The sequence below is a fragment of the Apodemus sylvaticus genome, chromosome 18 (genome assembly GCF_947179515.1).
Source record: "Apodemus sylvaticus chromosome 18, mApoSyl1.1, whole genome shotgun sequence".
NCBI lineage: Eukaryota > Metazoa > Chordata > Mammalia > Rodentia > Muridae > Apodemus > Apodemus sylvaticus.
In genome coordinates, this window is record NC_067489.1 from 52,352,769 (window position 1) to 52,364,960 (window position 12,192).

At 36.2% G+C, this 12,192-nt stretch overlaps 1 protein-coding gene across 9 annotated transcripts in view; it reads right to left on the minus strand.

Moving 5' to 3' along the window:
* Wdr17 (WD repeat domain 17) overlaps positions 1-11,669 on the minus strand; it is a 78,730-nt gene extending 67,061 nt beyond the window's left edge. For 4 of the 9 annotated variants that reach the window (XM_052162221.1, XM_052162220.1, XM_052162219.1 and 1 more), the window contains exons 1-3: positions 11,604-11,669; positions 4,039-4,167; positions 61-244 (exon numbers count right to left, since the gene is read on the minus strand). In XM_052162221.1, coding sequence (XP_052018181.1) covers positions 61-244; positions 4,039-4,167; positions 11,604-11,669 — 379 coding nt within the window. Of the gene's footprint in view, positions 1-60; positions 245-4,038; positions 4,168-11,603 lie in introns of those variants that run through there. The other 5 variants (XM_052162225.1, XM_052162224.1, XM_052162223.1 and 2 more) reach the window with 3 other exon arrangements.
* Between the last annotated feature and the right edge of the window lie 523 nt (positions 11,670-12,192).

Below are 12,192 nucleotides of genomic sequence, written 5' to 3' on the forward strand. Positions count from 1 at the left end.
TTATGACTGTTGAACTATACAAATTTTACTTGATAAAATAAATTTTAGCGACAAATGTACCTTTGATGCTGTCGAGTTTAGCAATGACCTTTTGCTCTGCCACGTTCCAAAGGATCACTAAGTTATCGGTACTGCTGCTTGCAAACAAGTCAGGGTTATGTGGACACCATGAAATTGCTGTGATTGTTTTTTTATGTTCCGACATAATTGCATGAAGTTTGAATTCATTATAACGGTGATCCAACTAAAACAAAGCAGGTCAAACAGCTGAGTTCTTCTTTTTACATAAGATGCCCTCTATTAATAATCATTCTATAAAACAGCAGCTATGCACAAAAATGCTGGTTTACAGAGTAATAAACATGAATTTATGTCATGCTTGGTTTTCATTCAACCGAATTCGGCTGAGAGAGACCATCTGAAAACAAACTGAGGAAACAAAGATTTCATATTACCTGTAGGAAAATTATTTACATTTTAAACATGCATATTTTATATTTTATTGCATTTTATCAATGTATTTTATGAAATATAAAAACCTTTTTGAACTTGGGAGGCAAAGACAGGCAGATCTCTCTGAGTTTGAGGCCAGTCTGTTCTGCAAAGCACGTTCCAGGACAGCCAGGGGTACAGGGAGAAACCCCACATTGAAAACAAGCAAACACCAATAAAACAAAAGGTTTCTCTTTTACATATTTGAACAAAAATTAGTTTAAGTAAACAAATGTATTTTTTACAGAAAAAATATGAATGGGTTTTTAAGTTTATTTTTAAATCAGTTTATTTAAAAAAACACTTGATTGTAACAACTTTTAAAATGTTTTTTGATTAAATGATGTTTGAAAACAATTCTCCAAAACTACTAAAAGTGTTCATTGTTTTTTACTACCTCAGGTATAAATAGAATGTATATGATTATCATCTTCCACTGGACTCTCTTATTTCCTACCTGTCTTTTTCTAGATGTATGACTGTGTGTATGCATGTGTGTGTGAGTGCGTGCATGTGTGTGTGTGCATGTGTGTGTGTGTATGCTTGTATGTGTGCATGTGTGTGTGCATGTGCATGCATGCATGTGCGTGTGTGTATGCTTGTGCGTGTGCATGTGTGTGTGCATGTGTGCATGCATGTGTGTGTGTGTATGCTTGTGTGTGTGCATGTGTGTGTGTGGATGCACATGCATGCGTGTGCATGTGCATGTGCGCGTGCGCGCGCGTGTGTATGTGTGTGTGTGTGTGCGTGTGCGTGTGCGTGTGTGTGTGTGTGTGTGTGTGTGTGATTTATTTATTTTAACCAGAACCATCTGTGTGAGTGCTGGATTAGAATAATCTCCTGGAACCTGGGAGGCGTCACCAATGGCTCCACAAAGGAATCGGATGACTGCCCCTTTCTCCAAATGTATCTGTCAGGTCTGAGAGAATCTCAGGACAAAGGGGTAACTCAACTCCGGTAGTACCTATTAGCATACCAAAGTATGGCTAACTTTGAGATAGGTATTAGAGCTCTCTCAGCAAGTATCTATTACAGCTTCCTGGCTTGCCCTCCACCCTAAACCTGTCTGTCCCAGGAGCCTCCCTTCCCTTTCCTCAGCATCTCTTCCCTATATAAATCAGCCATTTCAACTAGGAGCTCTATTGGCCTCTAGTCTCTCCCTGTCTCTCTCACACACACTCTCTGAAACAGTTCATCTATTAGTTTTTAAACTATTAACAGTATAGTAGACCCATTACATACTCTGGGTGGTTTTATTGTATTTGCATGGGTAAGTGGATGGCCTGAACACACTGCTTTTCCTATTTCATTTATGAATTCCTCCATTAATTACTTCACGATTTAGATTTTTGTTAATTTGTCACATGAATTCATTATATTTTGTACCTTCATTAAGGCTGATCTTTTTATTTTAACGTATACCATTGAACCTTCACAGTAAGTTTTGAGTGTAAAAAAAAAAAATCATTAGAGATTATATCTTTCTTTCACCACACACTTAAAGTAAAATCCTACTTGACAACATTAGCCTATGGTTTCCTACGTGATCGGACCTCTTCTGTCCTGTCATTGCTCTAGCTTGGCCTAGTGCTTGCTCTCCCCACTGATGTTCTCATTTTTGTTTATTCACAGTCCCAGTATATGACTCCGAAAGCCACTCATTCAAAACATGTTTCAGCCCAAGCTTCTCCAATTCACAGTTCCCCCCAAACTTAGCCTGTATCATACAATCTGCCCTCGTGTGTATCTCATAGAGCGTGTAACACTTCCTGAATGTTTTCTTATGTATTTTATTATGTAAATCCCTTTTGGGCTCTTGCTCTTTTGCAGAGCCCAAAGTCTGTAAGGGGGAACAGCCTCTTTTGCTCCTGGTTGCATTTCTATTGTCACAATTCAGAAGACACTCAAGAACAAGCCCTTGGTTTCTTTTTTCTTTTATTTTCTATATTCTTTGTTTACATTCCAAATGCTTTCCCCTTTCCCAGTTCCCCCTTCCCCATATGTCCCATAAGCCTTCTTCTCTCCACCCATTCTCCAATCACCTCCCTCCTTTTTCTCTGTCCTGGTAATCCCCTACAATGCTGGATTAAGCCTTTCCAGGATCAGGGCCCTCTCCTTACTTCTTCATGGGAAAATATTAAGAAGGAAAAAAATGTGACAGCCAAGTGGGACGAGGAACAAGACTTTGGACCTCACACAGAAAGTCTCTGTGTTCCTCATTTTTCATGCTTTTAAAAAGAGTTTGGAACTAAATCAGGAAATTCTAAATATAAATGTCCTCAGTGGGCTACAATGTTGTTAAAATGACTCAAGAATAAAGCGTCAAATGCCAAAAAAAAAAGGCCTTGTATTATTGTTCAGCATTTCAATATCTTCTCCTTTCTGCTTTACTAATAAGGCCACACATTATGAATATCTTGGCGTATTTTGAGTAATGACATAGCCATTTTCTAATATTTCTCATCTGTATTTTGTCTCTTTGTATAATTATAGCTTTTCTTGGATAATTTTTGATAATATGAGCATTTACATCTGGCTAGCACTACAAGTGATAATCATTTTAAGTTGCATAATTGTCTATTTTGTGTAGTTAATACATTTTAAATTTAAAACCCACTAGCATTATAAATGGTCTGCAGTACAGACTGTAAATATATCCAATGGATCTAACAACAAATGTGCTGACTATGATAAAAATTCAGTATAAACATCTATACATACAAACACTTATGAAGAAATAATGTCATACAGCAGTGATCTTTACTGACTCTACTGAACAGTGTAGAACACAAAGTATAAACATTCCTAATATAACAGTATTTTGACATTGTACTAATAGAGATCATAAATTGCTATTTTAAAGACTTAGCCTAATATTTTTCTTCACTGTCATTGAACAGCTGTATTAAATTCTAATGCCAGGTAGAAAAAAGCATCACTGTAATATATATATATATATATATATTATATTATTATATATATTATATATATAATAGAGTATTGATATATCTAGAATATGACAGATTATTTTGCTTTAGCTACAAGGTCAGTGTGCACTGGCATAAGGAACTATTCAAGAAACAACATTTGAAAGGAACTTTATTTTTTTTAAAGGAATTTTCAGTTTTTGTACATGTATGTACATGTATGTGAGTCTGTGTGTGCTCATATGAATACAGTGCTCACGGAGGCCAGAGAAGTGCATCAGATCCCCTGTAGCTGGAATTACAGCCCATTGTCAGTTTTGTTGTGGGCTCTGGAAAACAGACTCAGAGTCTATGGAAGAGCAGTTAAGTGGTTTTAACCACCGATGCACATCTTCACTCCCTAGTAATAATTTTAAACACTTTCTATTCATATACCATAATTTTAAAAGCAGTTTAGATAGAATTTAAAACTACAAGTTTAAGATTGTCATTGTTTCTAATTTACACAGCTAATGTGCACATTCAAAGGGAAAATGCAACTATTGATTAAATAAGTTAATGCGAAATAGTAGTACATATGCACTGTAATCGTAAACTGAAATAATCCGTGCTATTAGACCTGGTATATGTAGATGGCCAGAGTTGCGCAGTATGCAAACCGGTCTCCGCTGGCAGCACACACGTCTTTGTTCCACGGCTGGCATCCAGCAGCCAGAAGTCCCACTTGCCTGACCCGGGACATGGTTGCCTTAAAAGCAAATGTGAAGAAGTGTCAATCATTTTCATTATTTGATAAACTTTATCATTTTATCTTCCTTAATATACATCTTTATGCACTGAAAATATATTTCTGGCAATATTAATCTCAACTTAATATTTTTCAGATGGATGTAGTTTAAAATACTAAGTCGGCTAAAAGCAGGCGATTTGAGATAGAAGAGAAGTTCGTACAGTGATGAACGGTATAAGACATGGACCTACACGGGAACCTTTCATGGCTGATGGGAGGAGAGGTCAAGTAAATACGTATCGATCCACACGTGGTTTTAGAAACACTGAAGAAGGTCATGCATGTGGCCAGGCAGGCAGAGCATCCCAGAAAAACAGAAGCACCCAGATTTTTCTGTGACCTATACCAATTTTCAAATATTGACAATTCAATGGAGGTAGCAAATTCAAATTTGAAATACAGTGTGCCAATGTTGGGACAACTGTGAGCTATTTCACTGAGCCTGTTTTGACATTGATCTTTATCGTGGGGGTTGTGTGTGCATTTGAAGCATGAATGTCAGATAAGACATAAACAAGCTGGGATAGCAACGCCCACAGTTGTGAAGGAGAAAAAAAAATCCCTAGAAACTGTATTGGGATATCACTAGTAATGTAACAGGAGAATACGTGTTTAAGTTAACCTTAAACTATTTGGTTTTTGTTTTTCCATTGCTGTGATACAGTAACCCAAGAAAAGCAACTTAAGTCAGGAAGATGTTATTTTAGCTTACAGCTCCTGGGTTGCAGGAGACCACTGGAGTCAGACATGTCTTTCTCAGGCCTGAGTGGTGTCAAGGAGGGGGCATTAGTCATGGGAAGTGTTCTGGTCAGTCTGGAACTGTTGCTGCTGACTGTACCCTGAGCTCTTGATGAGACACAGTGTGCTGACGTATACCTTAGATTCTCTGTGAAGGTCAGGCTGTTTTTCTTTACTGGTTGCTTACCACATCCTGTTTTACTTTTTGCTGCCAAATGTTTTACCATATAACGGCTAATGTGAACCTGCATTAAATGAGACTTGATCAGAATCCTGTCTTGTCTCCATTTCTCACTCCTCTTGCCCCCTAGGTCCTCACTCCACCCCTCAGGAACCTGTTCGAGAATCCGCAGGCGGGTTCACAGTGTAGAGTCCACTGTGGCTAGGGAGCTGCAGAGGCAGGAGCCTGACAGAACTTGCCACACCTCATCCATAATGACGGACAGAGAGCAGCGAACATAACCATGCTTCTACTGTTCACCTCCAGTCTCTCTAGTTACACAGCCCAAGCCCCACCCATAATTAAGCTGCATCTTCCCACATCAATTAATCAAGGAAATCTCCCATAGGCATGCACCAAGGCCAGTCTGCTAGTTGATTCTGGAGTCTGTCAGGTGGACAATTAACCGTAACCATGTCAACAACCCTCTGCCATGGAGAACTGCAGTACAGCAAAGGGTACCCAGGACAGCAACCAAGAATGTGGAACAAAGACCAGCTCCGTTCCAGGTATGACTACGAAGTAGAATCCAGCATGACCCTTGGGCGGCTGTTTCTTGCAGCTACATTTGATACGTTAATAATTTCCTCTGATGCACAAAACTTACTTTTTTAAAAGTGAACTCTTATATGTTCACCTTTTTCTCTGGATGACTGTTTCTTGTGTAACTCACAAGGCAGTGCCTTATTCGTCATTGTGAATTTTCTCCTATGATTTCATTCTAAGACTTAATTTTTCGATGTAGGACTCCCCTGTAATTCTACATGAATGTTGGGATTTTTTTTTTAATTTCTGCAAAAATTAAAAAGTTACGATGTGATGCATCGTTTAGATTTTGGTAGTGAATACACTGAATTTAAACTCTACTCTGTCATTTTAACCACACGAGATGTTTCTATTTATGTCTTTGATTTCTTTAAGCATTGGTTTGTTATCTTACTAGAAAAAGTATTGTACGTCTGTGGTTAAGCTATATATCTGATATTTTTATAATTTTGAAGCCATGATAATTGGAAAAGTTGCCCTGATTGGAACTTGCAGCATTGTTCATGCCTCAGGGTCTGAGGTGGTGGGTGCGGAGTTGTCAGAGCAAATCAGTATCCCTGTTAGTGGGAAGATTATAGACTACCTACTCAGATTACCTACTTACTAATTGTGGGGCTATTTAGTCTGTGTTCCTTCATGGTGTGATGCTGACTGATTTTCTATTTCTTTGAAATTTTCAGTTCATCTAGTTAATTTGTTTGGGTATTCCTATCTTTAGTACTATCAGAGTAATTTTAGTTTCTATTGCAGTATCTTGATGCTAACATCTTATGATGTTAATAACGAGTACCCACTCTCTTGTGTTCCATCTGGTTGCACTGGTCAGTTGTGATCCTCTTTTCAAGGAATACTTTTTAGTTTCATTGAGTTATCTCTAATGCCTTTCAAGTCTCTGTTTTATATAACATTACTGTGCTATTTATCCTATCATTTGATTGAATACAATTTATTCATTTTTCTCATTACATTAGATATAAAATTTGATTGTGATTAAAGATCTTCCTTGTTGGTTCTAAAGTACTTCCTAGTACTAAGTATTCCGTTTTGGCATTAAAGATCTTCCTTGTTGGTTACTATCCAGTACTAAGTATTCCGTTTTTTGTTCTGCATGCATTGAATTCCATGGTTCCGGATGTTGTGTCCTTATCTTCATATTTAAGTCTTTATATTATTTGGATATTTCTGATTTTCATGTATTGCAAGGGGTTTTGGCTAATTTATCCTGATTGGACAATTTCATGGTTTCCTTTCTGTCACAAATTCTAATTGCCTCTCAGTATGATTAGAGAATGTGAGAATGTATACAATCCATGTTGTATAATATACCAATCCTGAGAAATTTCTTTATTAGAAGAATGTATATGCAGTTGCTGAATGAGCTATTCTATATGCCTGTCTATTGACCTAATTACATTGATAGCCACAGTACTTCATTTCTTTGGCTTTGTTTTGATTGACACACTATGCCTGTTTAATGCTGAGGGAATATAGTGAAGTTATAGGGCCTTCTGAGTAATGTAACAAGACCCTGTCTCAGCAACCCAAAATATAAATAAATAAATAAATAAATAAATAAATAAATAAATATTAACAGATAAAAGAATGTATTATACTGTTTCTTAGACTTGCAAAAATAATTTAAGACAGAAGGCATACTGAATTTTATATATAAGAAATTCTTATATTATTTAATTTTTGAAAATAAAAAAATGAGGATATAACAACAAATGGTTCCTTCCATAGATGAGTGGTAAATAAACTATGCCACATTCAAATAAAGGAATATGATTTTGTGCTAAACACATCTAAAGGTAACAGCAAGTTATGAAAAGCATTAGGAATCTGTCCCTTTACATCACCAGTTGCACTAGCATAATCTGTTATGGTATAACTATTTTGGAAAACTGAACTTTGGAAAACTGAACTTTTGGCAAACTAAAGGCTTTCAACGTCCATGAAGAATGATTGGATGTTAAATATAAATTAATTCCAGTGAGGTTGAATGCGTAGCACAGAAGCAATTTCCTGCCTGCTTCTTCAAATTTCAGGGTAGGGAGCTGTGCATATCTTCCAAAATCAGATTTGCTGAGACAGGGTGTCCCTTTGACATCATGGACTGGTTTTGAGCAGTAACTGCTGCTTATGGTCAGAGGGATAGGCAGGGAGGAAACCAACTAGTTACACCTGCCCCGTGTGTTTGGAAGTTGAAGAATAATTGAAGAGTTGATTCACTTGAGTTATAGGCTTCCCATAGTTTTGTTTTAACACTGTTTGGAGTCATTCTTTAAAGTCTCAAGATTTAAAGGCAATCACATATGCAAAGAGAACTAGGAAGTGGATATATATATATATATATATATATATATATATATATATACACAAAACACTTAAACACCTCTGAAGTACATGAGTTTACATCCAAATCTGATCCTTGGTAGATAAGCAAATAAAACAATAAATGAAAGTAATAACAAAATAGAAAACACTGGGCAAGAGGGAACCTAATTTATATAACTGTGACATCCTCTAATTCAAATGTCAAGGTTTTAACCAAAAGTATCAAGTCCTAACAAAGTCAGGTAATAAGCACGTAATCCCACCGACTTGGGATGCTGTGGCAGATGGCTCACATGTTCCAGTTAAGGGCCACTCTGGTCAACTTAGCAAGACCTTGTCTAAAAACAAAACATTAGAAGGGCTGGGGGCAGATGTAGCTTAGTGGTAGAGTACTTGCCTAGTATGCATGAGGTCTTGGGTTCAGGCCCCCAAACTGTACTGGCTAGTCTCAAATTGCAGCAATTCTCCTGCCTCTGTCTCAAGAATACTGAGATGATCAGTGTGTACATCATTCCTAATCTTAACTCCCTTTAAAATTTGGGACTGAGTCAGGCGGTGGTGGCACATGCCTTTAATCCCAGAACTTGGGAGGAAGAGGCAGGAAGATTTCTGAGTTTGAGGCCAGCCTGGTTTACAGAGTGAGTTCCAGGACAACCAGGACTATACAGAGAAACCCTGTCTCAAAAAAACAAACAAAAAAATTGGGACTGAGTAATCTATATACACCAGTTATTAAAATAATGAATAGGAGAAAATAAAAATAACATTTACTTTTTAAAATTCATAATTTTGAGTGATTTTTTTAAAAGTCATGTATCAATAAACAAATCAATACCTTTGCATTAAAAATTCATATTGGGTATTCAAATAAATCTCAGCATTTGGAACTTTAAGACTTTTTTTAAACAGGATCATAAAATGGATGTAAGACTATATAGGTTTTATTAGGGCAAATCTTACTAAGGAGACAAAATGAAATTCCCAGAAGCCTTTATTCTTTTGTTATTGGCATGAATAATGATTCTATATCACTAAAAAGAAAAAATATCCAACCTAAGGAACACTTTAATGCTATTTTTTATGATTTTAAGTGTAAACTGTAAAACATCACCCTGGAAGACAAGCTTTTCACTGAGACAAGTAGCATTTTTTTCAGATGGAAGAAGAAATACTCATTAACCTTACTTCTGCCTGCTGCATGTGCAGTCAGAGCATGGGTTGCTTCAGAGAGACAACCCTTTTGGTCTAGAAATAACACATATGCAATAACACTGGTCCAATGCTAAGCACCAGCGCTCGCTAAGTAATGCTGACTTGTGGTGGGGTTGGGAAGGAAGCCTTTGTATGGTTAAAGCTATATGCAACTGGCAGTTACGGTGGCTGACAATGGGGATGTTGTTTTCATTTTGTTAACTTTCGTTCTAAGTTTGTTCTCAACCCCATATACAAAGCATGCACATGCGCACACAGAACCACAGAGATTAAGGAAAATTTACTCTTTAGTTAGTGGATGACATGTAACAGAAAACAAGCCATATAAGCATTTTACATATTAGAATTTTAGAGGTCATCATGCTTACTTTTGAATGTGTAGAGTTATTATGAAATGAGTATAGTTAAAATTTAAGTATAAAGTAATGGGATTACAATAACATCAAAAATAAATTATAATAGTAAAGTTTGTATATGTGTATTTAACTATTTATGCCATAAATAGTACAAGTGTCAAATTATTGCTCTCAATATTAAATTCACACTTGTATGTCCATTTTCAAAGTCTACATTTTGAGTTTGTAATTTCTGAATCAAAAATTCACTTGTTATTAACATTTAAAATGGGGGTCATATAGGATACAGATACATATACACAACTTGGAAAATAAGCTGGATGCTTAGAAGTGATACAAGCCTATATTCATGTGCTGGTTTTCCTCATTGGCCGTGAGTTTTCATCTCATCTGTGTCTGTGCACAAATGAATGAGACCTGAGCAAGAAGGAGCCATATTCACAAAGATGACAGGGACAATGTAAGGGAAAAGCTATTTTTGTGATTCAAAATACTTCTTCCTTTAATGTCTTCCTTTAATGGTTAGTTACAAAGGCCTATAGTAATAGTAGTGACTGAAAGGGGAAGCATTTGAACCCTCACAATCTCTATGGGATGCCCCTTAGGCACTTTAAATAACACATTTTAGTAAAAAACATTTTTATCAAAATTAGTCCTATCTTGACCCCAGATCATACTATCATCTTCTGGGCTGGACTTCAAAGAGAATCTTTTCTGAAACATGAAAATGAACGTGTTATTTAATGCATCTATGGTGTACTCACTCATGCGAGGGGGCATTGGCACTGTTGTGCGGTGCTTGCACAGTGGATGGAGTTTGGAAGTTCAGAATTCGTGATGGCGAGCTTTTTACTAAGTCACAACAACTTTTTGTTTCTGAAAAATGCTTTGCCATTTACTTCAGGAGTGATTTTCCTCGGGGACAGATGGCTACTGCATCCAGAGATGTGTATCATCTTGTCAACAACAAAGGAGAAAAAAAAAAAGACTACCTGGAAAAGAAAAGTCCCCAGAGGCTATGCACTGCTGAGCATTTATAAAAAACTGAAGTAAAATAAGAAAGTATTTGTGATTGGTTTGATTAGAGCAGAACATCAAGAAATGAAGAAAAGGAGAAAGAAAATCGACAGTTGTCTTCTAAATATCAATAAATTCTCCATTGAAAAGTAAAAGTAAAACTAATTCCTTTTAAGATAAGTCCACTTTGACATGGTACCATTTTAAAAATAAGATTTTATTTTTCAGTATTACAATGCCAACTTATACTTTTTCAAAATAAAAGGCCAAGTTGCCATGGTAACAGTTTGGCTCTCTTTGAAATGTAATTATAAGCATTTTAAGTTTCTTAAATTTATCAGATTCAATAGTATACTCAAGAGCCTAATAATAGTATCATAATACTAAATATTAACATACAACTGCCTTCTATTTAATTAAATATTTTTATTTATGGGAAAAGGTTTGTAATCATTGCTATTTTTATACATGAGTCACATATAAAATAGCATTTAAAGTTCAATCTTAAAGACAGTCTTAAAATATTACTGTGAGTTGATCTAGAGAGGTATGTGGCTCAGGCCTATGATCTCAGATACTCAGAATACTGTGGCAGGAGTGCCACAGGGTTGAGACCAGCTTAGGCAGTTTAATGAGATCCTGTTTCAAAGTACAAAATGTAAAGAGGACTGATCATACAGATGAAGGGTAGAACTCTTCTAGCACGTAGGGCCTTCTGTTTCACTCACAACTGAAGAAGAAAATTATCTACAATTGGAATGGGAGGGGAGCCCTTGGTCAATGTAAAATTATAGCTGTGCCTATAAATTATATTCTCACTTTTAAAATTGCTCTCATATCCTCAGAATTTTGTATTACAGAAATGTCAGCAATATAAGGGATGGAACAGAGCTTTACAAGAAGAGAAGCAGGCAAAGAAAAAAGCAAACCTGACAGAAAATTATAATTGCAAGATAAAAATATCTTACTCTTTGGAGTCCTTCATACCAATCATCTTGCTCAAACCAATGTGAAACGTAAGTCATCCAAGCCATAGACTGTTTGCACTTTAATCAAGTCAGCTGGAGAACAGTCAGCGCCTAAAGTAATAATAATGTGTTTCAAGCAAACAAGTTTCACCACGACGTCCCTGTGAAATCATTTTCAGCACAAGAAGCTAATACTAGACAAACATTTCAACTGTAAAGTCTTAATAACTTACAAATGCCTGTTGAGAGAAAGCTGAGTCAGAAAACACAAGCATATATTAAAAAATGAAAACAAAAATAATTTATGCTGTGTAATTCCAGAAAGGACCACTGAATATTAGGCCTTAATCTCACATTCTAGAAACGCCTTAGATTTGATTGTTTTAATAAGGAAGTAAGTGATTCATAAAGGTTAAGAGGTTTATAAATTCCAGAAAACATGGCAAACAGGGAGCAGAATACAGCAGTCTTGTATTTCTGTTTGTTCATTTTGCAGTACTTGAGAGACAGATTGATTTGCAGTTGGTGAACTACCAATGAGGTGGCTGCATCAATAATTTAAAGACTGTGTGTGCATCACTTAATACAG